At 47.0% G+C, this 25002-nt stretch overlaps 2 protein-coding genes across 14 annotated transcripts in view; one reads left to right on the forward strand and one right to left on the reverse strand.

Annotated features, from left to right (window-relative positions):
- Positions 1-13026, forward strand: part of Lrba (LPS responsive beige-like anchor protein) — a 537266-nt gene extending 524240 nt beyond the window's left edge. For 2 of the 3 annotated variants that reach the window (XM_029537235.1, XM_029537234.1), the window contains exons 54-57: positions 3058-3159; positions 6076-6272; positions 10274-10425; positions 11903-13021. In XM_029537235.1, the coding sequence (XP_029393095.1) occupies positions 3058-3159; positions 6076-6272; positions 10274-10425; positions 11903-11993 (542 nt within the window). In that variant the 3' untranslated portion in view covers positions 11994-13021. Of the gene's footprint in view, positions 1-3057; positions 3160-6075; positions 6273-10273; positions 10426-11902 lie in introns of all 3 variants that reach the window. The other variant, XM_021195949.2, reaches the window with a different exon arrangement.
- Positions 13027-15509: 2483 nt separating this feature from the next.
- Positions 15510-25002, reverse strand: part of Dclk2 (doublecortin like kinase 2) — a 128687-nt gene continuing 119194 nt past the window's right edge. For 2 of the 11 annotated variants that reach the window (XM_029537431.1, XM_029537430.1), the window contains exons 14-18: positions 24197-24293; positions 23614-23694; positions 22383-22499; positions 18951-18963; positions 15511-17756 (exon numbers count right to left, since the gene is read on the reverse strand). In XM_029537431.1, coding sequence (XP_029393291.1) covers positions 17740-17756; positions 18951-18963; positions 22383-22499; positions 23614-23694; positions 24197-24293 — 325 coding nt within the window. In that variant the 3' untranslated portion in view covers positions 15511-17739. Of the gene's footprint in view, positions 17757-18950; positions 18964-19164; positions 19798-22382; positions 22500-23613; positions 23695-24196; positions 24294-25002 lie in introns of those variants that run through there. The other 9 variants (XM_021195494.2, XM_021195493.2, XM_021195492.2 and 6 more) reach the window with 6 other exon arrangements.

Consider the following 25002-nt stretch of genomic DNA (forward strand, 5'->3'; position numbering starts at 1 on the left):
TTTGTTTATTGGGATTTATAAAAATCCAACTGCTTTTTATTTTAAACATACTCTTTGATAAGAAGAAAGTGTGAGTGTTCTATCTGTACTTGAGATAAATGAGCTAGAAATGACCTTTCTTCTTACATGTCGTAGATTTGGCATCTGCAGCCTTAAGTGTTTGTTTCTATACATAAGGCGAGTTGAGCACAGTTGGATTTTTGTTTTGTTGTCATTTCTTACCATAAATCCAGCTCCCTGAGAAGCAACTGGCGTGGCTCTGCCTTACGCTTTTAATTTGTTGTGTTACTTGAGCTTGCCTTCTCAGTCCTCCACACCACCCCCTTATATTTCCTGAACTGTCTAACCTGTTTCCTGGCCTAGGAAACACTTTGCCGACAAAGCCCAGCACTAAACAGTCCTTTATGTAGAACCAGACCCCTTTCCATCCTGAAGTTGCTCTGTACATGCATCTGCTGGTTTGTGTAATGAAAAGTGATTTGGTATATTTCGTGTTCATGAAAGCTAGCATTTTGTAGGCAGAACTAATGAGTTGTGTTTGCAAAGGAGAACGTTTACAACTTAACCCCCTTTCTGAAGTTTTCTACCTTCTGACTTCACAGTTCTAGATTATTCTGTCCACCTCTTGGATTAAAAAAGAAAATAGTTAAGATCAATCTCCTCCTACCCTCCACTAAACTCCTGAGAAAATGCTCCAAAGTCCAGCAAACAAAACAAGCATTGGCCTGGCTTCCTGACGGTATCATCTGGCCCTCTGTGACCCATGTGGCCTTTGTTTATTTTGGTTTATATATAAATTGTTCTCATTCTTCCTTTTCTTCAGGCCTTCACTTTCCACGGAAGAAAGACTATTCAAGTTAAAGCACAAATCTCACCGCCATTAAAATCATTTGTAATTTATGGATACAAAAATGGAACAATTGCACTGAAAATGTATTCCTTAAATCATCCTGATCTTAATGGTTGATTTTAAAAAACATTGCCAATAGATATATTCAGACAGTAATTTCAAGAATAACATTATAATGCTATTTTTGTGGAATTTTAAATATGGTAAGAGGTGGGAATGAAGGGGAACATGAATGAAGGGTAGCATATTAACTTTTAAACATAGAATGTTTATTTCTAAATCTCATAATTTTTAGTAAGAAATTAAGTAGTTTAGGTGAGCCTGTGTCATTTGCCTCTTTGAAGGTTTTTTTCACCAAAATTTTTGGACTGAAAAGGGAAAAAGTAATCTATGACAGATTCCTTCTTAGTTTGGCAAATAGCAAGTAGACATTTCTAATGAGTTAGATATGTTCCTCCTATATGTTTCAAACTTGAAATTAGATGAAACCAGGTCCCTGGTTCAACTTGTTCTTGGCCCATTAGTCTATTAGCAGAGGTCTCCCTTTCCTTGTTTAGGTACATAGACTAGCCTGGCAGCTGGGGCCAGAGTACACCCAAGCTAACACACGAGTCCTTAAAGACTAAAATCTCACTCAGAATTTCTGCTAGTTCACAAAGCCTTAAGAGACACCATGCTGACATAGCTGTGCATTGTGTAAATACACATGATGTGCCTGTCATGTGTCATCATAGACCTTAAGTTACTGCTGGCCCCAGGGAAGGCACATAAAATTCCTTAGGAGTGGAGTCTTCTCTCTTGCCTTTTTTAGGGGCCATGTGTCTCTGTGCCTTCAATAAAGCCTATTACAGTCATGTGCACGTATTTTGCCAAAATATTGAAGGAGCTCATTGGCCCACTCCCTGAAAACCCCCTGCTTTAGAGGCTAGATTAGTGGTTTAACAGCAGCACTGGCCTCCACAGGTGCAATGGTTTCTGATGGACTTCCTGACTTACTCGGGGTCTTTCCTCTGAGTGAGCAGTAGTTGTAAGGACAATGAGTGCCTGAGTTACAGTGGCAGATGATTCTTTTCCAAACCTGCTGATAGCGAGCTGATTCGTGGGGATATTTAACTCTTTTAGATTATACAACATCAGTCCTCAACTCTGCCATGCAACCAGTTCACAACAGACAAGTAGAATGCCAGCAGGATCCTGCTTGTTAGTTGTTTGCAAAGGCTTTGTCTTTACAGACTAAAGGGGGGGGGTAGTTTTAAACAGAGCCCTCTGGTTAAGTACAGAATCCCATGTGTCCCTGTGGTACAAATTAAGTCACAACTGAAGCCTGTGATTATGTCACTTCTCTGAGCTGTGGCCAGTTTTTACTTTGTGACACAGAAGCGGTGTTAAGTTTTCTTCTCTACTATACATTCCCTCTCTCCACTCTCCTTCCCCCAAACTCTCCAAGACCATCAGTAGAAACATGGGGTTCATCATGCCTCTGCTGGTTGACTGAAATGTGAGAGGTACTCTGTGAGAAAGAAGTGCACATCAGAAAACACTAAAATAGTAGGTGTTCTAGAGATTATCCCACTCGAGATTGTCTTACTAGGGGAGAACACTGAGCTACTGAGGAAGACAAGGAGACCTGTCTTTGAAATGTTAACTAAGCCTGAGTTCTCATTTTAGTTTTAATCATTTATTATAATAATTTTGAACAGAATTTCAAATTATACAGGCTTAGACATAGATCAGAATTGGAAACAAATTATCCCAACTGTTGTTGGGCACTATGGGTAAGTCCCTAAAACTGCAGTGGCTAGTCAAAGTGTAGATGCTGTGCAGAGCTGCATGGCCTAAGATGGCTGTTCTGTCTCTATAGGAACTCATGAGATGCATAGGATATTGGATGGGCAAGCATTTTCAGTTGTTTCCTTAATCTAGTTGTGTGATGGTTTTTGTGGGTTCATTATAACCAAGGCCCTATTTTAGCATCATCTACTTGAGAAGCAACTTTTATGAGAAAAGTGTAGAATGCAGGTTTTACCATCTTTAGCTTTGAACTTTCAACTGTTGTTGCTAGATAATAAGGGTTCCTTAAATTCAGGAACATAGCACCTTTAAAATCAAACTGTGGCAAAATGTGGACTCCTAAGATCAAAATTGGCACTAAGTTATCTAGTCTTTATACATTGGGATTGATTTGTATTTTTTTTTCCTTGTTAAAGGTGAAACTACCACTCCTCGGGCCATTCTCACGGGCCATGACTATGAGATCACCTGTGCTGCTGTCTGCGCTGAGCTGGGCCTGGTGTTAAGTGGTTCCCAAGGTAAAGTTGTGGTTTCTTCAAAGTGTTGGCTTCTCTTGTCATATTAACGTGAACAGAAATGAGGCTGGCGCCTGTTCTCTAAAGCTCCAGTCTATTATGGTAGCCACACAGGGCTAAATTTACACTAGTTAGAAGTCACATTCTGTAAAAGCAATAGCTACACTTAGAATATTCTCGTCGGGCCAAAAGCCTGGTTTTAGCTCCCTGGTCTAAATCTAAGGATTCTAGCTACTGTATACACAGCAGCAGCTGGTGATCTAATCTCCATGAAGCAGGAACAGGAACATCTTTATATGTTTGTTTATTTCTCTAACCTCCAGAAGGTTGAATGGAAATCCTGGCCCTGACTTTATTATATGTGTGCCCACATACATGCCATATCATGTGTGTAGAGGACAGATGACTTGTGATGACTGGTCCCCTTCTTCCACAATGTTGGGTCCCAGGGATTAAAATCAAGCCATCAGGTTCAGCAACAAGTCCCTTTACCTGCTAAGCCATCTCTACAGCCCCTGACTCTGCTTCACTTCTGGATTTCAGAACTAAGCAGGCCTAGAGTGACACAACAGACACTGGAGTGGAAAGGACTCGAGCTAGTTTGCTGGATGCATCTGCTGCTAGCACTTGCCTGAGGTTAGAGGCACTGAGTGCTCCTTCCAAGAGTAGGTAAAACAGACCAGGATCCAGCAGCAAAGAAGCTGTTCGAAGTTCAGTGCCTCTTCCTCCACCTACCAGTCTGCCCAGCTCCTCTCTGTGATGGCGACTGAGCACAGGACTCATATCACCTTGTGTGTTTTAAGCTCAGAAGCACAGAGCATTTGAGTCATTGTCTCTGTGGCTTGAACTAGAGTAGTACAGCTAACAGGCCAGAATAAATATTTAAAGTTTTGCTTTGAAAAGATGTAGTTGGTCAAAGCAGTGAAAAAGTAGTATGATTCCTTGGACTGTATCTAACCCATATTAAACCTTAAAATTAATTACTATTATAGACCATCCCTGCTTTGCACAGTAAAATGACATGTAAACAGAAATCACACAGAATTATCTGAGACATTGTCTCGGTGGGAACTTTTTTTTTTAATCATTTTCCATGGTCTAAAAGTTTTTGTCAAAACATTAGAAACAGCCAGACGAGGCATATAACTTTAGTCCCAGCACCCAGGAGGCAGAGGCAGGGGGATCTCTGAATTCAAAGCCAACATGACCTACGGTGAGTATCTGGACAGCCAAGGCTATGTAGCAAGGCTAGATACCATATCTCAAAAATAAAGCTGAAAACAAACCCAGCCGTGCAGTTTCATGTCTTTGAGACTGTTCTCGGGGGCAGATGAACATGGGCACCAGTCTTGTTCTGAACACCTAAGCATCTCTCCTGTGCCTTGGGAAATTGCCAGTCCTCTTCTGCTTGAGCGTTTCACTTTTAAGTGTTACAACACACCCTCGAGGGTCCCCCTAATGTGGGGCTTTTCTTAGTTTTACTTCCTCTGGACACCGTCAGCTCTGGTACAGCCACTGTCCCGAGCTATGCCAGCAAGTTTCCTTTGTTCCTTTCCCAGCTGCATATCTAGTGTCTTGGCAGCATCTGGAGCTGACTCTGCTCTCTCTACGAAAAACTCCATTTAGATTCACTTCTTTATTGAAGCTCATCACTGTTGGCCAATACCCTTCTCTGGTTACCTCCTTTTATACAATGCCACATGGGCTGTCACTGTGAAAGGAGGAGGCAACAAAGCTGCCGTTTGCTGTCTGTGTGACCTGAACAACAGATGCTGGTTACGGGTGTGCCTTGAACGCTGCGATGTGGGGTCTTCCGATTGCTCAGCTGCTATTAATATACACATTCATGGACTGAAGAGCTAGCCATGAAGTGCGCTTCACACAGCTGCCCTGCTAACTGAAATCTGAACTGTGTTGTTGTGATGCTAGTGTTATTTAGGGGGTTGGAACTGAAGCTGGTGTATCCTGAAACTATGCAAAAACAAATGTGTGCCTGTGGTATTTCTGTTGGGAAACACTAAAGCAGAGAGCCCTCCTTTCCAAAGGCATGCTTTAGTAGCCACGTGGGGAGCAAGCGTATGTGAGACCAGGAGCAAGGCAGGGCACAGATCCACGCTCTCCCCTTCTCTCAACACTTACCACACAAATTTTTGTTTCCTTTGCTTTGCAAATGGTGACTATACAGTAGAAACAGAAAAGCTCTGGTGTGTGTGTGTGTGTGTGTGTGTGTGTGTGTGTGTGTGTGTGTGTGTGTGGTGTTAAGCAGTTACTGTCCTCAGCTTCTCAGCCTGGGGTATCACTGAGGAGTTGAGAGTGGCAGAAGCCACTGCCTGCTTTAGGGATATCAGGGACCATCTCACTCAGTTTAATAGTGGTAGAAGGAATCCAGTGACTGAGCCACAGAGCTGTGCGCAGCGGGAGAGAAGCCGCCCTGGCTGGCTGCATCTGCACTGATGCAGTCTGTTCTGCCCAGCCCTCCAGGAAGGGTACCCCTGTGCCTGGCGGTGGCAGCACTTATGCCCCAGCCTCCCTTGAAGCTGCTCTGGGACTGGAAATTGTCTTCCTTTTGGAGTTCTTCTAGCTTCTCCCCGCTCATGTCATAATGGATTGTATACAGTAACTTCTGTCTCTGAGCATGAGGACTGAGGACGACGACCTGGGCTTCTCAGCCTCCCAGTGGGAAGTGAGAGCCAGCGAGCAGAGGAGCCAGACTTTGCAAAGCAACAGACATGACAGTGTTCTGAGGGCTGGGAACAACTGTACCACGGCACTGCAGCCCTGCTGACTTCTCTGCTTCCTTCACTGATACTGTGGACTGAACCCGGGGCCTTACGCTGGCCACTGCCACAGAGCTGCGCCATCTGTCTGTCCGCCCTGTATGTTTTCATTACATAATTTTGCCTCTTATTCTCTTCTCAGAAGGGCCATGTCTCATACACTCCATGAATGGAGACCTGTTAAGGACTTTGGAGGGTCCTGAAAATTGCCTGAAACCAAAACTCATCCAAGCATCGAGAGAGGGTCACTGTGTCATCTTCTATGAAAACGGCTGCTTCTGCACCTTCAGTGTCAACGGGAAGCTGCAGGCCACCGTGGAGACGGATGATCACATAAGGGTGAGTGCTGTAGGCTCCACGTTGTTCCTTTTACTGGGAAGCTTTAAGTAAAGAGGATAAGTTCACTGAAGCAGCCTAATTCTGAACTACCTGGGGCCTCTGTCTCATGCCAGAGGGGCAGCACTAGCCAGCACTTAGAGCACCTTGCTGCAGGCTAGTGCCTTCACTGTGGCCATGTGCAGAGAACAGCCGCTGACTGATGTCCCATGGCTGATGCTATCCGTGCCATCTCCTCTAAGTGCTACCTAACAGCAGACTCGTCTCTAAGATTCACTGTACAGCAAAGCTGAACTAGATTCTACCTAAAACTGGTTTCTCTCCACATTGGAAATGGCTGCACGGAGTTGCTGTGTATTCTTGGGGTCAGCAGCTGATATCTGCCCCGACCTACTGGAGAGCAACACCAAAGCAAGTCACGTTAGAGACCCTAGTGTCCAAATGACTGGAGCTCTTTCCCTTCTGTCTGTAAGGACTGCTAAGCTGGTGTGCAGCACAGGCTTGCCCTGCTTCTCAGGCCAGCCCCCAAGGCGCCAGAGGTGGGGGAAGAGAGCCAGGGTGTTCTTTGGGGATAATTTGCAAGGTCCCTTTCTTCTCACCTTCAAGCTGCTGTACATGATATGGGCCTGGGAAAAGCTGGGGTGTCCCTGTCATTTTCTAAATGGGAATGGAAGAGCCAAGTGTGGTAGCACATGCCTGTAATCCCAGCACATGGGAAGCATGGGCAGATGGATCTCCATGAGTTCAAAGCCAGCCTGGTCTACAAAGAGAATTCCAAGACAGCCAGTGCTTCACAGAGAAGCCCTGTTTCAAAAAACAAAAACAATAAAATAAAATGGGAATAGAGGTGATGTGGTCCATGTATAAGGAGGACATTTGAGTGGCAGCAGAACCAGGCACTTCACAGGGTGGTGCAGTTACTTCTGCACAGTTAGCTCATCGTCCTCATCACCACCACTGGGGGTTTCCATGGTAGCTCTCCCAGGCACAGCTTGACCACCTCTTCTCCCAAGGAAACTCTAGGGTCCAGAAGTGAGCAACAGCAGTTGTGCACACAAACAGCACTGGTCCAAAACCAAAGATCCCGATGCTCTGGGATCCAGGCCCTCCGTCCAGTGGGCGCTTCTCTCCTCTCGGTGTCCGAGAGTTACCGCCACCTCAAACGGTGCACAGCAAACTCTTTCTGCTTTTATTTCTCCCTTAGTTCCTGTAATCCACCATTTAAGCCAAGTACACATCAGAGGCTTCTCTCCTCCTTTCTTTACAATAATAATGTTGATAATCTGTCACTCTGAGCTGTGATTATATTGTCAGCTACACTAATAAATCTGTAAAATAATTTAAAGCTGTCCACTGACTAGAATAGTTTCTGTGGTGTTCAAGTCAGAGCAGAGGCTCTGGGAAGGGCCTCAGGGCAGTAGCAGGGGCTCTTGTGGCTTGTTCACACTCACAGGCCTCTCCTTGTACCCTGAAGCCATAAGGGTTTTTTTCCCCTGTGAAATTCCCCACTGGATTTTAGGCCTAAACAATCCATTGCTTTTCCCCAGCATGCCTGCACTTTATCATACTAACCTGCAAGTGGCAACCATGTGATTAAAGCGAGCGCAATCTGTCCCAGGCTCCAGAGGCTGACACTTTCCCAGCTAAGTGCATCAGGAGGCAGGCAAGGAGACAGAAGGCTGGGAGCCCAAGACCACAGAAATAAACAGAATCAGTCACCAGCTCAGACCAAAATTCCATTTCTTTGAAATACCAGGCGGCCTGGTGAGTTGTGTACTAGTCACGGTCTCCCACCCACCTTTCCCAATTCCAAAGGAGATCACACGGTACAGCAGTTGGACACCATGCAGGTGTTGGCATGAATAGCTGAGATGTAAGCAGGCAGGCCCTTCAGAGCAACAAGACTACACCATAAAGCCTAACCACCATTTGCCCCAGAGAACTTTTCTTTCTCCGGGCTGTTTCAGGACACAAGTATCCATAGAGACTTCTGTGGCCTGCCAGCATCCTCAGGCACCAGTGCAGCTTCAGCACCTCCCAACACTTGGGATCCAGAGCTGAGTTAAAGCGTCACTGGGGCTACTTTAGATCCCTAGCACAGTAGACCTGGATGCTGAAGAGGCTTAGAGCAAGAGCCAGTGACAGACTGCACTGGAGGGAGGGGCCCAGGGCAGCAGATACCTGACTGGTTCACATGCCAGGGGAAGGTAGCTAGGAAATGCTTACCTTGGGAGGCACTAGATTCACACAGTATTCTAGAGGTGGCATGCATCTTAAGAGTCTTCATTTCACTTCATTGCAGACACCAGCAGGGTTAGAGAGTCTTGCTAACAAAGAGCTGAAGCCTGCTGGGTTTTAATATAGCACTTACCTAGAAGTTAGGGGAGTCTCATCAGCTGTGTTTTATAGGTGTGTCAAGTAGCTGTTCTGCTTCTCAATGCAGTCCCCAGACCCCGAGACTGCTGTTTTGGGGATGGATGGGAAAGGACTGACTTTTACTCACAATGGAAACTTAGTAGAGTGTATCTAGCAATGAGACTTAGTGACATGTAAGATGCAGCAATGCCCTCTTGCCTTTTTTTAGGGGCATTTCTGTGTTGAGAATAAATCATGTCCAGTGGACTACTGACAGTTGGATCAGTGTGAACTGGAAGGGTAGCAAACAGTCCCTTCTTTCCTCTAATCAATAAACAAGTCAAAGAATAAAGATAAAAGGTAGTGATACTCAAGTTGTGATGCAAAACCAGGGCATTTTATTCTTCAAGGATTGGCAGTTTGTGCCCACACCCTCTGTGGTCAGGTAGGCAGGCAGATGGTACCTGCCGGGTCTGCTAGAACCTTATGCCCCCAGCTGCTAACAGGAGAGTGGACGCTGATGAGGGAGCAAAGATCAGTTGACAGTAGGCAGGGGAGGCTGTGGCTGTAGCTTTGGCAGTAGAGCGGAGCCTCCCGTCAGGGGAAAAAGACACCTGTTCTAGGTTTGCTATATACTTTAACTACTATGAAAGTGGTCCTAGGCAGAGAGCCTTCCTGAGTCCTGAAAAAACTTAATTTTAAGCATTTATGCTAAGAATTCATAATATTAATAAAACAAAGTTTTTCTCAACAATTAAAAAAAAAAAAGTAATGAAGCTGGGGATATAGGTCAACTGATAAGATGCCTGCCAGCATGTCCATGGACCTGGGAGTGCTGGCTGGTGCTCGCTAGGAGTCTCAGGATATGGAGACAGGATCAGGTCAAGGCCATCCTCAGCTGTAAAGAGTTCAGGGCCATCCTGTGTTCTATGAGACCACATTCCCCCCAAAAATGTCACATAAAATGAAGAAATAATCAGTCTGCACTATGCCCACAGGCTTTCTTACGTACTAAAGGGATGTTACAGTGTGTATACATGTATATAGGTACTAAAGGGATGTTACAGTGTGTGTGTGTGTGTGTGTGTGTGTGTGTGTGTGTGTATGTACTAAAGTGATGTTACAGTGTGTGTATATATATGTATATAGGTACTAAAGGGATATTACAGTGTGTATACATGTATCTAGGTACTAAAGGGGTATTCCAGTGTGTATATATGTATGTGTCCATCCCAAGCCAAGCTTACCTGTTCATCAAGGTAAGAGACTAGCTAGCTACATCCTAGAGCTGACCACGAGGTGGGCTACAATACTGGCAGCCTGGGGCCTGACATCTGGGGCGCTGTAGCTTCACTGTCACCCCCAGCACCACCTAGCGGCAGCCTGTGTGTGTCTTGGTAACTTTGCTCAGTATGCCAGTGCTTCTTGGGAGCTCTTCAGAGTATGCTGGTCCTACCCGTAATGGAGTCTGTGGCACAAAGCCTGTAGCACTGGTATTGCCCAATCTTGTGCATTTGACTTCTGGACAATGGCGGGTCTTCCATACTTCAGTGTCCTAAGATTCCTTCCACACTGCGTGTGCCACATGCCATGCTCCACCCAGCCCACTTCCCTAGAGCCGTGTCTCTACTGACTGTTCTGTCTCACAGGCCATACAGCTGAGCAGAGATGGGCAGTACCTGCTCACAGGAGGAGACAACGGGGTGGTGATAGTGCGGCAGGTGTCTGACCTCAAGCAGCTCTTTGCCTACCCAGGCTGTGATGCTGGAATCCGGGCCATGGCCCTTTCTTTTGACCAGAGGTGAGTAACACCAGAGCCCTGATCTACCGCAGGGCATCACTTTAAGTGACCTAGGGCTGGTGGGTACTAGAGTCACCTGCACAATCTGAAGCACTAACAACTACGACACAAGCACACTGTACAAAGTACAAGCTCCTGACGGTTCTTAGACAAAACTGGGCTCCAGCCTGGTCTACAGAGTTAGTTCCAGGACAGCCAGGACTACACAGAGACACCCTGTCTCAGAAAAAAACAAAAAACAAACAAACAAAAAGAATAGAGAGGATTCAGACCACAAAGGTTCAGAAACTGCCATCAAGCTTGCTGAGCATTTGTGTGCCGTATGCTCGCATGTATGTGTATTCACACATGCATGTCTGTGCATATCCACACATGTATGCATGTGCATTCATGCATATATGGACAAATAAACAAAGTCTGCCCATTCATTCCTGGCTTGCTCTGGAGATCCCATCTCTGCCTCTTGGATGGCTTGGTGTTCAGTCTGTGTGGCTTGTGTCCACATGTGGCTGGTTATTCTACATGTTTTTCAAAGTAGGACTTTAAAGGCTTCAGCTGACTAGAGAACCATCTATTTCTCCCTTTCCTTCTGTGCAATTTGCCACCACCACCACCACCCCCCTCCATCATCCTGGGGCTCAGATGTATGTCATGGTAACATTTAGTGTCGCTGTCTCTTGCCACAGTGCTCTCTGACATGGCCACCTAAGTTCTATTAATACTTACCCAGAACTTTGTTTTCATTTGTTCAGTCCACTTGTTTTCAGTCCACTTGTTTTTCTAACATGAACACCCTGTACACTGCATGTACTTGGGTTCTTTAATCCATTTGTCCAGGTTTAATCTCTTTACATGTAAATGATGGCTGAGGAAGGACTTGCCATTTGCAGGCTGGGTTCATGTGCTGTGAGAGTTTGATCTTCCTTTCCTCTTCTGTGCTGGCCTTCTGTACTGTTTCTAGTTTCAATAAGACATACAGGAAGGTCCTCAGTGTAACTTCCTAAGAGCTGGCCCTAACCAAACTGTGTGGGGGAGGGGCTCAAGTAGCAGAGCTCCCCGTGGCTGTTGTCCATCTGACCCTGCACCATCTTCTCAGGACAGGAGAGCAAGCAGCTCCTCCCTAGTGACCACTACATCAGGTCACAAGGATCAGGGCCCTACTCAGAGTATAGGTTGTCCCAGGCATTCTCTCCTCTCCTCTCCCTTGCCTCCAGTGGCAACCGCTTTGTGGGATTCTCTTCTGATTCTGATGCCTGTAAGCATTGTTTTCACTGTGGAAATGGTTCTGTTCACGGTTCAGTGACAGGCTGCATATTCTAGCAGTATCCAAACCTTTCACAGACTATGGATGGTCTCTGTGCTGTCAAACCCAAGCTTACTTGAGTCTACATTTCAGTCCCCGAGAAAAGTGTACCATAGCTGTCCCCAGCAGCAGAAGATGCATCCCTGTAACCAAGTCTTCTCCATCTTCCTCTAGATGCATCATTTCTGGCATGGCTTCGGGAAGCATTGTCCTGTTTTACAATGACTTTAACCGCTGGCATCATGAGTACCAAACCCGCTACTGATGGTGACAAACGCACCGTGGTCCTGTCTCAGCCCAAGCAAGGAAGGACTTCCAACACCATTCTATAGAAATAGCTATCACATCTGAATGTAACTTAAATTTGCTTGGACAAGCAAAATATTTTTTAAAGTTAATTGCTATTTTTGTAGACTTTGCTTGACATTTGGGGGGTGGGGAACAGCACAAGCAGGAAACTGGCTGCTGGATTCTGTAGTTTAAAAAAAAAATCTATATTTTTAGTCATAATGAGAAGTCTATTTTCACCAATTATGGATACAGACAGTGGAACCAATAATCCCACTAATTCTTGCTATGTGTGAAAACCATTTCCCACTTACCTATAATCTTGAGAAATATGATTTTAGCAATAGGGAAATGGGTTCAAATGGGGGACAGGGGAATTTATTCTGTACTGGGTCCTGTATTTTTCTAGACAATTGTGCTTCTTCAGTGCTGACATTTCTAGGGTTTTAATAGTAATGTTTAAATTATGATGTGTAATTTAAAACATCTCAGTGAATGATCTCTGTATTATTCTTTTCCAAGCATGTGTTAGACCTGGGAAGTTAGGATTTACGGAGGCTGCTTTGTTTTACCGTGTGTTAAACAGCAAAGATCTAAGTTTATCAATCATAAATACTGCTTGTCCTGACCTGCCGTCCTCATGGCACAGAGTGGAATGATGGGACCGCTCTTGGGCTCGCAACCTTTGTAAGTACCACAGCCTGCCCGAGGCCACCAGTGCCCTGCTCAGAGGCAGAGCCAGGTGGGCCACTCCCCGTGACCACTGGCCCACAGTCCTGGCTCGAGATCAGAGGCGACCAGGTACTGTGTCAGCAGCACCCACCTTACCCCTATTTGTTATGAAACCATCTTTACCTTCCTTTTGACTAGTAATTTGTATCAAGAAACAATGTTATTTTGGTGTCATATAATTCTACTTTTTCTAGTAGATTGCTTTATGGAATTCTGTGAAAATATTTGAGCAGAGGTCTGTATTACATAAATAAATTCTTTGTATGTTGTGAACCTGAGTGCAAACTGACATGGTCTTTGCTTCCTGTGCAGCTTGCCTGAACCCCTTCCCCTGCACATGTAGATGCTCTCTAAAGCAAAGATCTAGAAAGACAAATTCAGCCTGACAAAGCAGAATAAAATGAAAAACTCATATGTAAATTGTTGGAAATGTCGTTTTCACCCAAACATTTTCAAACATGGATAACTATTCACAAAAGAATGCCACGCTCAGAATCTGCTCAGGTTTGGAGTGGTAACCAATGGAACAGACTCCTGTGACAAAATACACGAGCGCTTTCTCTTGCTAAGTCGTCTTCTCTCCCTCTTTCTGAGACCTCTACAAATGACCCAACAAGGGCCACTAAGACCCTCCAGCATTTCCCAAACCATTAGGAAAAAGATCACAGCCAAGCACCGGCGTAGGAGACACACAGATCACTAGCTAGAGGAACAGGGGCACTGCACTTTGGAAATAAAGGAAAATACAGTAGCAGAAAAGCAGCTGCATTATATCACAGGACATAGGCCTCCAGGAGCTGAAAGGACAGTCACCACTGCCTTTGTCTTTACAGCTCAAAGCAGAAGACTTCACACAAAAGAAAAATCGTGCGCACACGTACGTGTATGCCTAGCCTGAACCAAGACCTTCTTAGTGCAGAATCTGTTTAACAGTATTTCTTTGATTTGATTCAATTATTACTTACTTTACCCAACTTTAACTATTTTCATTAAAACAAAGAAAAAACCCCACCATCACTTCAAATAAGTGAAAACCATGGAGATGAAGACATCCAGACCCCTGCCCCCAGGAGGCTGAGAGAGCAGCAAAGGCCCAGCTCCACCCACCATTAAAGGGCTCCCTGAAGAACACGGCAGAGTGAGTAAGTGGTTCTGCACACTTGCTTTTTGTCCCCTTGGATGTGCAACACTCAAATAAGGATGAAAAATGTAGTACACCGTGTACCTATGTGAAGATAACCCAACGCCCAGCATTTTCAGAGTCTGGGTCCTTCACAAAGTGGGTGACCCTGCTACTGGCCCACGGTTAGCATCTTTACCTCTGCACTGGAATCCGAATCACTATATAGTTCCAACCCATCTACTGGAGGCTCACAGAACATTGATGTCTGTGGCCTGCACAGAACACGTATCACCAGAACGTCAGTGTGCCTAGAGTTTAGTACATCAGGGTTGGTTTCGTTTTCCTAACAATCTCTGTGTTCAGGAGCTTCAAAGCCTTTATGGCTCCAATGTCTTCTCAAGTTTCCACAACAGAGCTGCTCTGGTAGGAAGGGCTGCCCAGGCCCTGGACCCACTCCTGAATTGGTGTGAAGAGACAGTAAGCAGTGACTAACTAGTCCTGGTGAACGGTGACAGGTGCTTCCTCACCTGGCACTTGCACCAGACAACACTCGCAGAATTAGGAGCACACATACCGATTTCACATCGCAAGCTCCGATCAGAGCTTTAACCTTTTGCTATCATTTCCCATGAACCTGTTTCACTTAATATGACAGAGGGACACATCATATCATAAGAAATAGAAAACAAAACAGATTTGCCTAGAACTATTATGAAAAGCTGTTTATCTGTGAAGGCAGACTGTAGTGTGGCAGCTGCTAGGCCCATGTGACTTTTAAACACTTGAAATGTTGAGTCCAGATTGGGAGGGACTGTGAATGTAAACACATGCACATAAACTATCACCCAGAGTTTCTTAATGTGGTTATGTGATAAAATAATACTTTGAATATGTTTAGATGTTAGGTTAAATAAAATATGCCACAAGATGTACTCTACCTGTTCCATTTAAGTTTTTTAATGTGGTACTAAGAAGATGTTAACACAAGTGGTATGTATCATATATTTCCATGGGATGGCAAACTGCTCTATCATCTTTTACAAAACATTCAATACTTTTCTCACTATGGTTACTCTGTCCCATACTGTCCTGTCTCCTAAGTCACATATTACCATCTTAGCCATGATGAAATTCTGAGAGTTTTATCAAATGCCTTTGGTCAACACATGTAGCACACTTCTATGCCCACCACCTTTTTGCAAAGGGAGGCAGAGAGAGAGAGGATCGAGCAAGAGACCCTGCTTCAGCTGTGGAGGGCATCAGGTGGCCACCTACATTTCTCTGCCACCGTTCCAAGTTTAACCTCTCTCTACACTGATCCCTCCTCGGGAAGAGACTGAGTCTGAATGAGCATGTGCCACTTTTTCAACTGGAGCTGAGCAGCCAGAAATGAAATACCTGTATTTAATTTGGATTGTGAGAACAGAATCACAGCTTCTAAGCATTTGCACAGCAAACCAGACAGAGGAGCTGTAAGCCTCAAACCTTTCACAGGATCACCGGCCCTTCCTGGGCCTCGCTGCCTGGATGAACACCAGGCCTGGCAATGGGGCACGGCCGCAGCTTCTGGGTCTATGGCTGTGCCACTTCTCAGCTTTCTTCTCTAGTTTCTGAGGGATCTGGCCCATCAGGAAAACTGTGAGGCAGTGCAGCTGTGTGGGGCTTCACCGCCTCTGTCCGCCTCCCATGCGTGGGAACAAACAGAAAGTTGCATGCTGAACAAGAAGGGCTGCTCTTCCCTGGCACGGACAGGCACTGCCCTGGTCACACACTCGGTCTTTAGCTCACACTGGGAGCACCACAGCTGAAGAGAGGGAGACACCCTGCCCTACCTCCTGCTCTGTTCTCCTCTTCCCTTTGCACTAACTCTTCCCCTCTATGAAAATGAAGCACCCACAGAGACTGAAAAACCTCCTTGGCGTTGGAGTGATGGCTCAAGGGTGAAAAGCACTCACTGCTCTTCCAGAGGATAGTTTGTTCTCAGCACCCAGGACTGAGGTCACAGTTCCATTTCCCTCCCTCTTCTGGACTCCATGGACATCCACACAGATACCCATGCACAATAAATCTTCCTTTTAAAACCTTGCTCTTTAGCCAAGTAGTGAAGAGACACATGCCAAATGTTCTAAACCAGCATCCCACAGTGTTCTTGAACACATCGTCCTTCCGTCTCTGCCATAGCTATGGGGCTCTGGGTGGAACCCTGGGTCAGCTGGCCCATCAGCTGTCTCGTTCCCTGGGCAACATAAACCAAGAGGTCCAGAGCCCGGTCAGTGGTTTCAAGCTGGAGAGTCAAACTCTGAGGCAATGACAGACATGGCTCTGGGTAATTGGAGCCACAGGTGAGCAATGTCACAAGCAGACTTACAGGGAAGCTAAGTCACGACACGGAAAAACAGGACCTTATCCAGGACAGGCAGGACAGAATTGTCCAGCCATGCTCTCTCCTCTCACTGCTCCTAAGCTCACACTCGGAAAAACCTGCTTGTTTGGATGCTCTGGGCCTACCCCTGCGATCACATGCACTTCCCATAACAACCACACAGAAACTCCGCCCACCCCATGGCTTTTCTGAAGAAGGAAGAGTTTTATTGCAGGTTGGGGATACCTGGAAAAGGCAAAATCTAACAGTGAGAGTGAACTGTGACCCCCCCCCCCATTTGAAGACAAGCAAGTGGAACAAATACAGTTATATACAATCACTAAAAACAAATACAGTTATATACAATCACTAAAAAGGGTGGGGTGGTGGAAAACAGGGAAAACTGCCNGCANCCTTCCAGAAGGTTGGTCACAGGACAATCAAGGAGCACCACGCCCCAGTCCCCGCTGGGTCTCAGCAGACCTGCCATGGCTTTCTGCCTGCTCTTGACGAAGAGCAGAGGTGAGAGGAGACCCTGGAGATGACACAGCAGAGCTGGCCCTGCTCTGCCAAGAGCTGCCGCATGTTCCACTGGGAAGCCCACGGGCCAGCTTCATAAGTATTTCCTAAAACACACACAGGGAGAGTCAGGGGAAACCGAGGGCTGTCGGCTAGGTCTGTGAGCCCAGCACCCCAGCTGGACGGACGGACGGACGGACGGATGGACGGACTGTCAGGATCTGCTTCCCAGGGCATCAGAATGCACTTCCCAAAGTCGGGAGGCAAATGACCCTCTCAAGTCAGAATGACAATCCTAGTCTGAAGCCAGGTGCCTCAAGCGCCCTAAGAAGAGGAAGAGGCCATGTTGCCTCTCACAGAACAAAGGTACCATAGCTGTGTCCTGAGAAGGGAGCACTTGGAGTGTCCTTCAATAAGGAAAATCCTAATTCATCCAATGCATTTCTGTAAAAACGATGTAATTCCAGATAAAAGTTGCACATTCTCTGGGGAAAGCGGCCAAGTGTCTACTGAACAGATGATTTAAAATGAGTCACTCCAAATATATCTCCACAACTGACATGGCTTGCTTGACATGGCCAGGATCTAGAGAGGGCAGAGCCCAAAGTACGTGAGGCTATGCTGCACACCGGCTCCAGGATGCCCCAGTTCTGTTCTCAGGCAGTGACAGAACATGCCAACAAACTGTCAAAGCAGGCAGCCAGGAGGAGAGGCTCATTCAGCAAGGAGTTGATGAGGCCCGCTGAAGAGGGGCCTGCCCAGCACGGTGAGCGGTGAGCGGCTTTGGCCTGTGTACACAGAGTTCAGTCTCGGTGGCGGCGCCAGGTCCCTGCCAGATCACAGCCAGAGGTGGCTGGTGGACAAGAGGGCCTGGGAGACTCCAGTGGGGGAGGGGCCTCCTGGGCTGCGGGAGGGACTGGCGAGGTCTGCTCCCTGGATGGTCTGCTGCTGTCCTGATAGTGCTTGCTGCAGAAAATCTGCCCCTCTTTATCTAGAGCCGTGTTCTGGGGGAGAGAGAGAGCAGCAGAGATCACACATTACCCAGGCGGGCCTCCATCCCACAACCAGGATCAGAAAGCAAGACGGCATGCACAGGACGCAGACACAGAAGAGGAGAAATACATCAGGCTTCTAGCAGAAGCCTAAGGGGGACAGAGCCCCCGCCTGCCCCCATCCCAGCAGCCGCCCTTTGCCTTTGCCCTTACCACAGCCTGTGCTGGTAGCTGGGAGTGGTGGGACACACCGCCCCAGAATCAAGCCAGCTGGCCTACACAAGGTGACCTGAGAAGGTCCCCACTGTGAGCTGCACCTGAATTCTGAGTGGCTTGCTTATACCCATACCCAGGAGTGCTGGGATGGTCACCAGTCTCTGCCAGCTACTCTAGCTAAGCCAGTACTCTTATCTAAAAGCTACTGTTGCAGGGATATAGTCCTCGTGTGCCATAAATAAGGGGTGCCCTCACACCCAAGGGCATGGGTAATATGCCCAGGAATCCGCTGGGGTGCTAGCAGCCCTGTGGATCTTCCATGGTGTCCTTGCCTGCCCCCTCCCTAAGACGGAGGCCTGTCTCTGCCGTCTTCCTGGTCTTACCCATCTGCTCACCTCAAGGGTGCACTTGCCTTCTGACCCATCCCAGGGATACCCAGGCCTGGAGTCTTCTTTGCCTCACTGGGGCTTCTGTGCCCTAGGAGCCAGCAACTGCCATTTTACACTACAGGCGCGGGGACTGCAGGTCTTGGGTACCACTTCAGCTATACGATGAAAGGACCAGGAGGCATCTTGCAGCCTAACTCCCGTAGGCCCGAGGAACGTGCCACAGATACTTCCAGTACACGTTAACAAACCGACGAAAGGATGGAGAAAACCCTGGCAAGTCTTCCCACGGCCGACTCGACCGCCGGCGGCCTGGGCTGTGCTCCCATAGCTCCTGGCACTCGTAACCTTCCGAGGACAGCCGGTTAATGGGGTAAGTGGGCAAGGCCTGGTCTGAGACTTGGCTCTTGAGCTGCTGGTACCAGTGCGGACCACTCCACCCCATCAACACCCACAAGAGATACAGCAAACACGTATTCCTATCCCAGACTTTCTCCCGGTAGATGAGAACCACACGGCCCTGCTTATTTCCCCTCTTCTCTTCTGGCCGAGAGAACATGAGCATGCGTGGCAGAGAGAAGCTCGCGGTGCAGTTAGTACGTACCATGGCCTTGAACCTAGTCAGGGGAAGCAACGCAGCAGCGGGAGAGGCAGGAGGGGAGAGAAGCAGGGACAGAAACGACTTACTTCCAACAGAAGCGACACGATTAACAGTCTTGTCTGTCTTAAATAAGGAAAGAACCCCGAGTCCCACCCCCACCCCACCGAAGTAAACCGAGAGCCTCCGGTATCCTTTGACTAACATTTCTTCTCCCTCTGTGACACCATGGAAGCAGCTATCTTGTCATTCCCTTCTCTGCCACAAGATGGCCCCTTCTGGTCTATGAGGCTTTTTTTTTTTTCCTTAGTCCCTCACTGGGACAAAGAAACCACCTCCAGAATACACTGTGCTTCATGCACACTAAGCACTGTCAGGGAGAGAGCTAAAGTGCAACCCAGAGCCATCGACCTCTGAAACTCTTTCTGATATGACCACGTTCTCATCATGGAGGCTGGCTGATAAAAATGCAGCTCTGGACAAAGCAGAGACACCCATCCCCTGCTGTCATTTGCAGGAAGATGTCCTTCACCTATGTAAACAGGAACAGGGCACAGAACTGCTGGCCCCTGCTCCTGAGCAGGAAACCAGACTTGACAAGCTAAGTCTAACCCAAAGCTCCCCAAAGGCGTGCGGGGCTGGGCTGGCCAGGAGGAGGTCAGTGGGTTCAGAGGACCCCTACCAGCAGGAAGCTGAAGGCCGGAGCCTGAGACAAGCATGCAGCTGGAAGAGGGGCTCAAAGTTAGGTGTGGCTCTCATGAGCACAGGGTGTTGAATACCAGGATCTGCTTCAGGACTTCCCATAGTCTCAACTGGGGAAACTCTGAAGTGTCGCTCAAACTGTCAAATCAAACTGTCAAATGAAATGCAGACAACAGTGTCACTTTGGTGTTTTTTCCCTGAGTCAGCCCTGCCCTAGCATACTATTCACTGGAGCCCAAGGTGGTACCTACTTTGGGGAGAATTCTGAGGTGACAGGAGATAGGGAGGATGTCATCTTTAAATTATGCACAGAGATCACTAACCATTCAGCTACAAAACACACCTACTCTTCTGCTACTGAGCCCGTATATTCAGTAATGGCAAACTCATGCCAGAGATGGGCATTTTGTACATATACTTTATATATTATATACATATATATAAAATATATAATATATAATATTTATATATTATACTTTATATATAAAAACAATCTAAAACTGCTCTCAGTTGCACAGTCATGATATACATGACACAGGGCCCAGAAGTATTTCACAGGTTCTACCCAGCAGCCATACATAGGTCCAGAACTGGCTTGGGGAAGGACAATCAAGAAGCCTTCTGCTACTTTTGGGGACAAGTCAAAATTTGGCAGGCTGGCTTTTGAACCCCTGAGAACAGAGACTGCTGGAAACAAGTCCTAGGAATTTGTCCAGTAGATTCTGAATGCAGCGAGACCATTGGCAGTTCCCATGCTCACAGTCTCCAGGCTTAGGCAGAAAATGTGATTAGCTGGATGTCACCAACATGGGCCAAATAGCTCCTGCATATACATCAACACACAATTTTTATACAGTCACCTTCTTAAGGTTTGTTCAGTCTCAGGAACACTCTGTTAAAACTCAAGGGTCTGACATCTGACTAACTCCATTAGCAAGGGGGAAACCGCTATTTGTAAGTGGTGAGAGGTTCTCTGCGTTTTTATCCACAGTGCAGCTTACACCGGCTCAAGGGAGGACTGTCAATCATTCTAGACCCTCAGCTGAGCTTCATGATCAGGAGGCAGAGAACAGGCCTAATGCCTTTAATTCCAGTGACCCACCGGATAAATTCTCATAGGAGCCGGGAACAGGGTTGCAAAACTAACAAATCTTAGAAGATTAGCAAGCTAGTTAACAGATAGGAAATTCTGAGTCCAACAAATTCTCTTAAAGACTGTACTAGATGCTGAATATATAATTGGGGGGGGGCGTTGGGGCACACGTACAGCCACTGAGCTGCACCCCCAACACAAATGCTGACTCTTAATGGTTTTCTCTTCCACTTCCACAGAAGCTCCTACCATACTGTGCATGGTGTAGATGCGCCCTGCTTCTGCTCACGGGTTGGGTCTTAAAAGAGAATCCCTGGGCTCTAGAACTGTCCCCCTGCTGTGGGCTCCATAACTCTGCGACATCTCTGCCTTTCTCCAGTATTCGGTAAAACATCACTACAGTGGTAAGAAAAGCCACAACTCCAGCCTTCCTGTGTTCATCAAGGAGCACCCCAGAGTCCTACAGGTAGCACAAAGCCCAGTTTGTGGACTCAAGTTGTATGGGGAGGAAATGGAGCACACAGATCCCAGCGGGGAGCACAGAAGTCTCGAGGACAGTGGGAGGGAGCCTACCAAATGAACGAAGACCCTTGGAGGAAAGCAGGGACCAGGAATGCCACAGGGGCTTAACCAACAGCAGAATACTTGTGTCCATAGTGTGTGTGTGCACTGTGGCTTCCTGGACTCTCACGGTTTCCTCACATCCCTAGATGACACTGTTCAGTGAGAATAAGCCCACATCCCTATATGTAGGAGGAATACCAAGAACCTCTCCCATGGGGCAAGAGGCTGCTCTAGAAGCAAATGCCAGAGCTGCAGGGACGGCCTATCTCAGGTACCTGCCCCTCGGAGAGGCGAGTTCCCGATATCCATGCCTCTGGCCCTGTGTCTGCTGTCTACTGTGGGTGGGCAGGAGGACAGAGGCACCGCTGTTGGAGACCTTGGCTGGTTTGTACCCTGGCTGACTAGCAGGCGGGAGATGCTCAGAGCGACTCCCAGACATCACTGACCTCACTGGGTTTAGTTCCCTGTCCTGTACTTTCTTTTGGCTCTCCTTAATGTTACTTTTCGTCTCTTGTGTTTAAATATTTAGATTCGTGGCCTTAAGCATTTTGGAAGAAGTACAAAAATAGCAACATTGTTACTTTTAAAATAAAACTCTAACCATGAAAATCTGATTTAAAAAAAAATACTTCTATGGGTTTAAAAACACACCAACTATTTTTATTTTAACCAAGCAGTCTTTAAAAAGTGAAATTTGTTAACTTGGCTGTTTCCTATCCCAAGTTTAAAAGAAATCACACCTCAACCAGAGGCCGGGCCTTATTTCCTTACACTGCCCATGCTGTGGGGCTGCAATTTGTCCTTAGAGATAGCACCAGCTATGAGAGGTGAGGCCAGGCCCAGCCAGAGGTCCCTGTCACTGCGGGTCTCTCTCCTCCCAGCCCCTAGCTGCCATGCAGAGTCTAGGGAACAGGGCCGAAAGCACCTTCCACATGCCAGGCAATCCTCCATGGAGACAGGAACATGGAAGACACCAGCTTCCATGAGCAGAACTCTGGCTATCTAGTTCAGAAGGCAACTGCAGCTCAGCAGCCAGGCCAGCCCCAACTCTCTGAGGCAGAGCCCTGTGTCCCACTTACCATGATAACGGAGACCCCGGTGGTGGTGCTGTTCTGTTTGGGGAGCGCATTATTAAAGTGCTGTTTTAGTTTACCTGTAACCTCAGCTTGCATATTATTCTCCTGGGATGCATCATCCTACGGAAAAGAACCAAACACAGTGAGTAATTCTGGATCCTCAGCTTCAAGGGCTCATTAAGTTACCCCCACCATCCACCTAATGATGCTGTCCTAAACAGGCTCATCTTAGCCAGAAGAATACAAGTTCAGTTCTTTCACAAATAACTGCTGCCACTGTATAGCGCCGTGAAAGAGCACTGGGCCAGCAGGCATGAGACCCTGGGTTCCATCCTCAACATGGTCTGCAGCACCATGCCTTCAGGCAGACACTCCTCCGGACGGCACTGCGTGGGGTTCTCAGGCCCTCTCCCAAGGCATGTACGATATAAACCATCCCATGGAAACATAAAAACTAAGAGTTTATCATTTGCATGAAGAATTCATGTGTGCTGTGCCACCTTGCTGTAGCTCTGGTTACAGGACGGGCTGAGGAGGGAACATGGTTTGAGCCTAATGTTTGACCCCATTTCTTAATTAAAACAAAACAAAACTGGCAAGAGAATATGCTGCATGATGAAGGCTCGAGCTCCATCCCCAGGACATTGGTCACTCAGCTCATTGTCCTTACTCCTCACAAAGAGATGTGCTGTCCCCTCGACGCATGTCTCAGCCCGGGGAAGCAGTGTGAAGAGCAGAGGGACTGCAGTGCAGCCGTATGGCTAATTAACCTGGTGTTCAGGACATGTCTTCTAGTTCACTTATGCCCAGAGGGAGCATGTGATCACTACCAACCACATCCTCTCTGCCACCTCTGGAGGAGACTGTCTCTCCTTCCAGTCCACAGGACTGCATGCCATATGGACACAGAGGTCACAGTCTAAAACACATTCATCTCTGAGGAAAACACAAACCCCAAAACTAGAACGAAGTCATGGAACGGGTCCTTAAAGAGCATCGTGGCCAACCCCCACTTCGTAGATGAGTAAACTGAGGTCCAGCAAGGGACAGACAAAGCAGACAGGGAACTCCAGTATCAGCCATCTTCTCCCACGACACTTGGTCATTTGGAAAGACATTCTACCTGCCACAGAACTTGAATGTATAACTGCAACTGTACAAAAACATAGCAAGGAAGCATGCTGCTGACCACACAACCCAGACTCACTCATTCCCTGGGAGTGTGGGTACTTACTGACACCCAGGGGTGACTCAGAATTTCTCCCGCAGTGCAGCGAGCTTCAACGTTTACCTGAAGCATTTGACTGATTAACTCCTACAAAGGGGAGAAAGGGGAGGTAGACCACAGGAGGAGGAGAAAGAGGGTGATTCCAGCATAAATACAGACATCAAAAGCCAACAGAGCAGCTCAGCCACTGGGGCATGAAGCCAACCACCCACACGTTCAGGGCTTATGAGACAGGTAGATCCACTGCCTGTGTCAGCACAGTGCCTGGGACAGCGGCGTCTCCCTCCTATCAGCGATCCCAGATTGTGTCTCCTAAGACCTGCGGATCTCTGACCTTACTCCATGGGACATTGTGGCATTTTCTATTTTCATCACTATGCAATGATTAGAACAGCAGTGGAGGAGAGGAATTGTCGTCCAGGTTTCAAAGTCTAGTTGAGGACTCCAGAGACTACACTACAGTACACTATACAAACTTACAGAAAGGCCACATATCAGAAGTCAAGTCTCAGGAGCCCCAAGCTGTGGGCTGCTATAGCCCCACATGCAAGGACCCTACAGTGTGTACAGGAAGAGCCCTACACAGTACCTTGGCAGCGTCTGTAATGTTGTCCCAGTAGGGGGCTGGGAACTCCAGCTTTCCAGCCAAGATCTGGTCAAAGAGATCTTCCTGGAGGTTGTTCTCGCTAATGACAAAGAAACGGAGAACAGAGTCACAGAGTGGCTGAGGAACAGGAAGGAGTAGGGGCTCTTTGGCTTGGGCATGTCACTGCTCAGTTGTGTGTCATAGGTGCATGGTGACAGCAGGATTTTCCTCCTAGGCCTGGGAACCAGAGACAGAAAATGACTCAGGGAGAGTTTCAGTTTAGCCGGGAGTTGGAAAAGTTCCAGTAGTGGATGGTATGGAAGACCGTATACTGAACGCCTCAGAAAACAAGCTTGTAAATGGTTAGAACGAAAGCCAGGGGGCGTGGATGTTCCTCCAGAACTAGATCCTTGGAGAGCTAAGGCAGGGTTATCACTTGAGCATAAAACCAACCAAGGCAAAATACATCCAGAGCCCATCTCAGGGAGAAAAAAAATATATACACACAAACACACATATACATGCATGTATACATACATACATAAGCATACATATATACATATGTGTGTATTTGTGTATATATATGTGTGTGTATATATGTATACATATATAATATATATTTAGCCCTCTATATAAATATGCATATATATATTTATATCACAAGCAAAACCAGAAATTACAGACTATGAAACCCTCGGGGAGGTTGGCAGTTTCACCATAACTCATGCCTATGTAGAACAGCAGCATCTACTCAACCTTTATTTTTTTCCTTCATAGGAAGGTTTTGTTTTGTTTTGTTTTGTTTGTTT

Source organism: Mus pahari, chromosome 4 (genome assembly GCF_900095145.1).
Source record: "Mus pahari chromosome 4, PAHARI_EIJ_v1.1, whole genome shotgun sequence".
Classification (NCBI taxonomy): domain Eukaryota; kingdom Metazoa; phylum Chordata; class Mammalia; order Rodentia; family Muridae; genus Mus; species Mus pahari.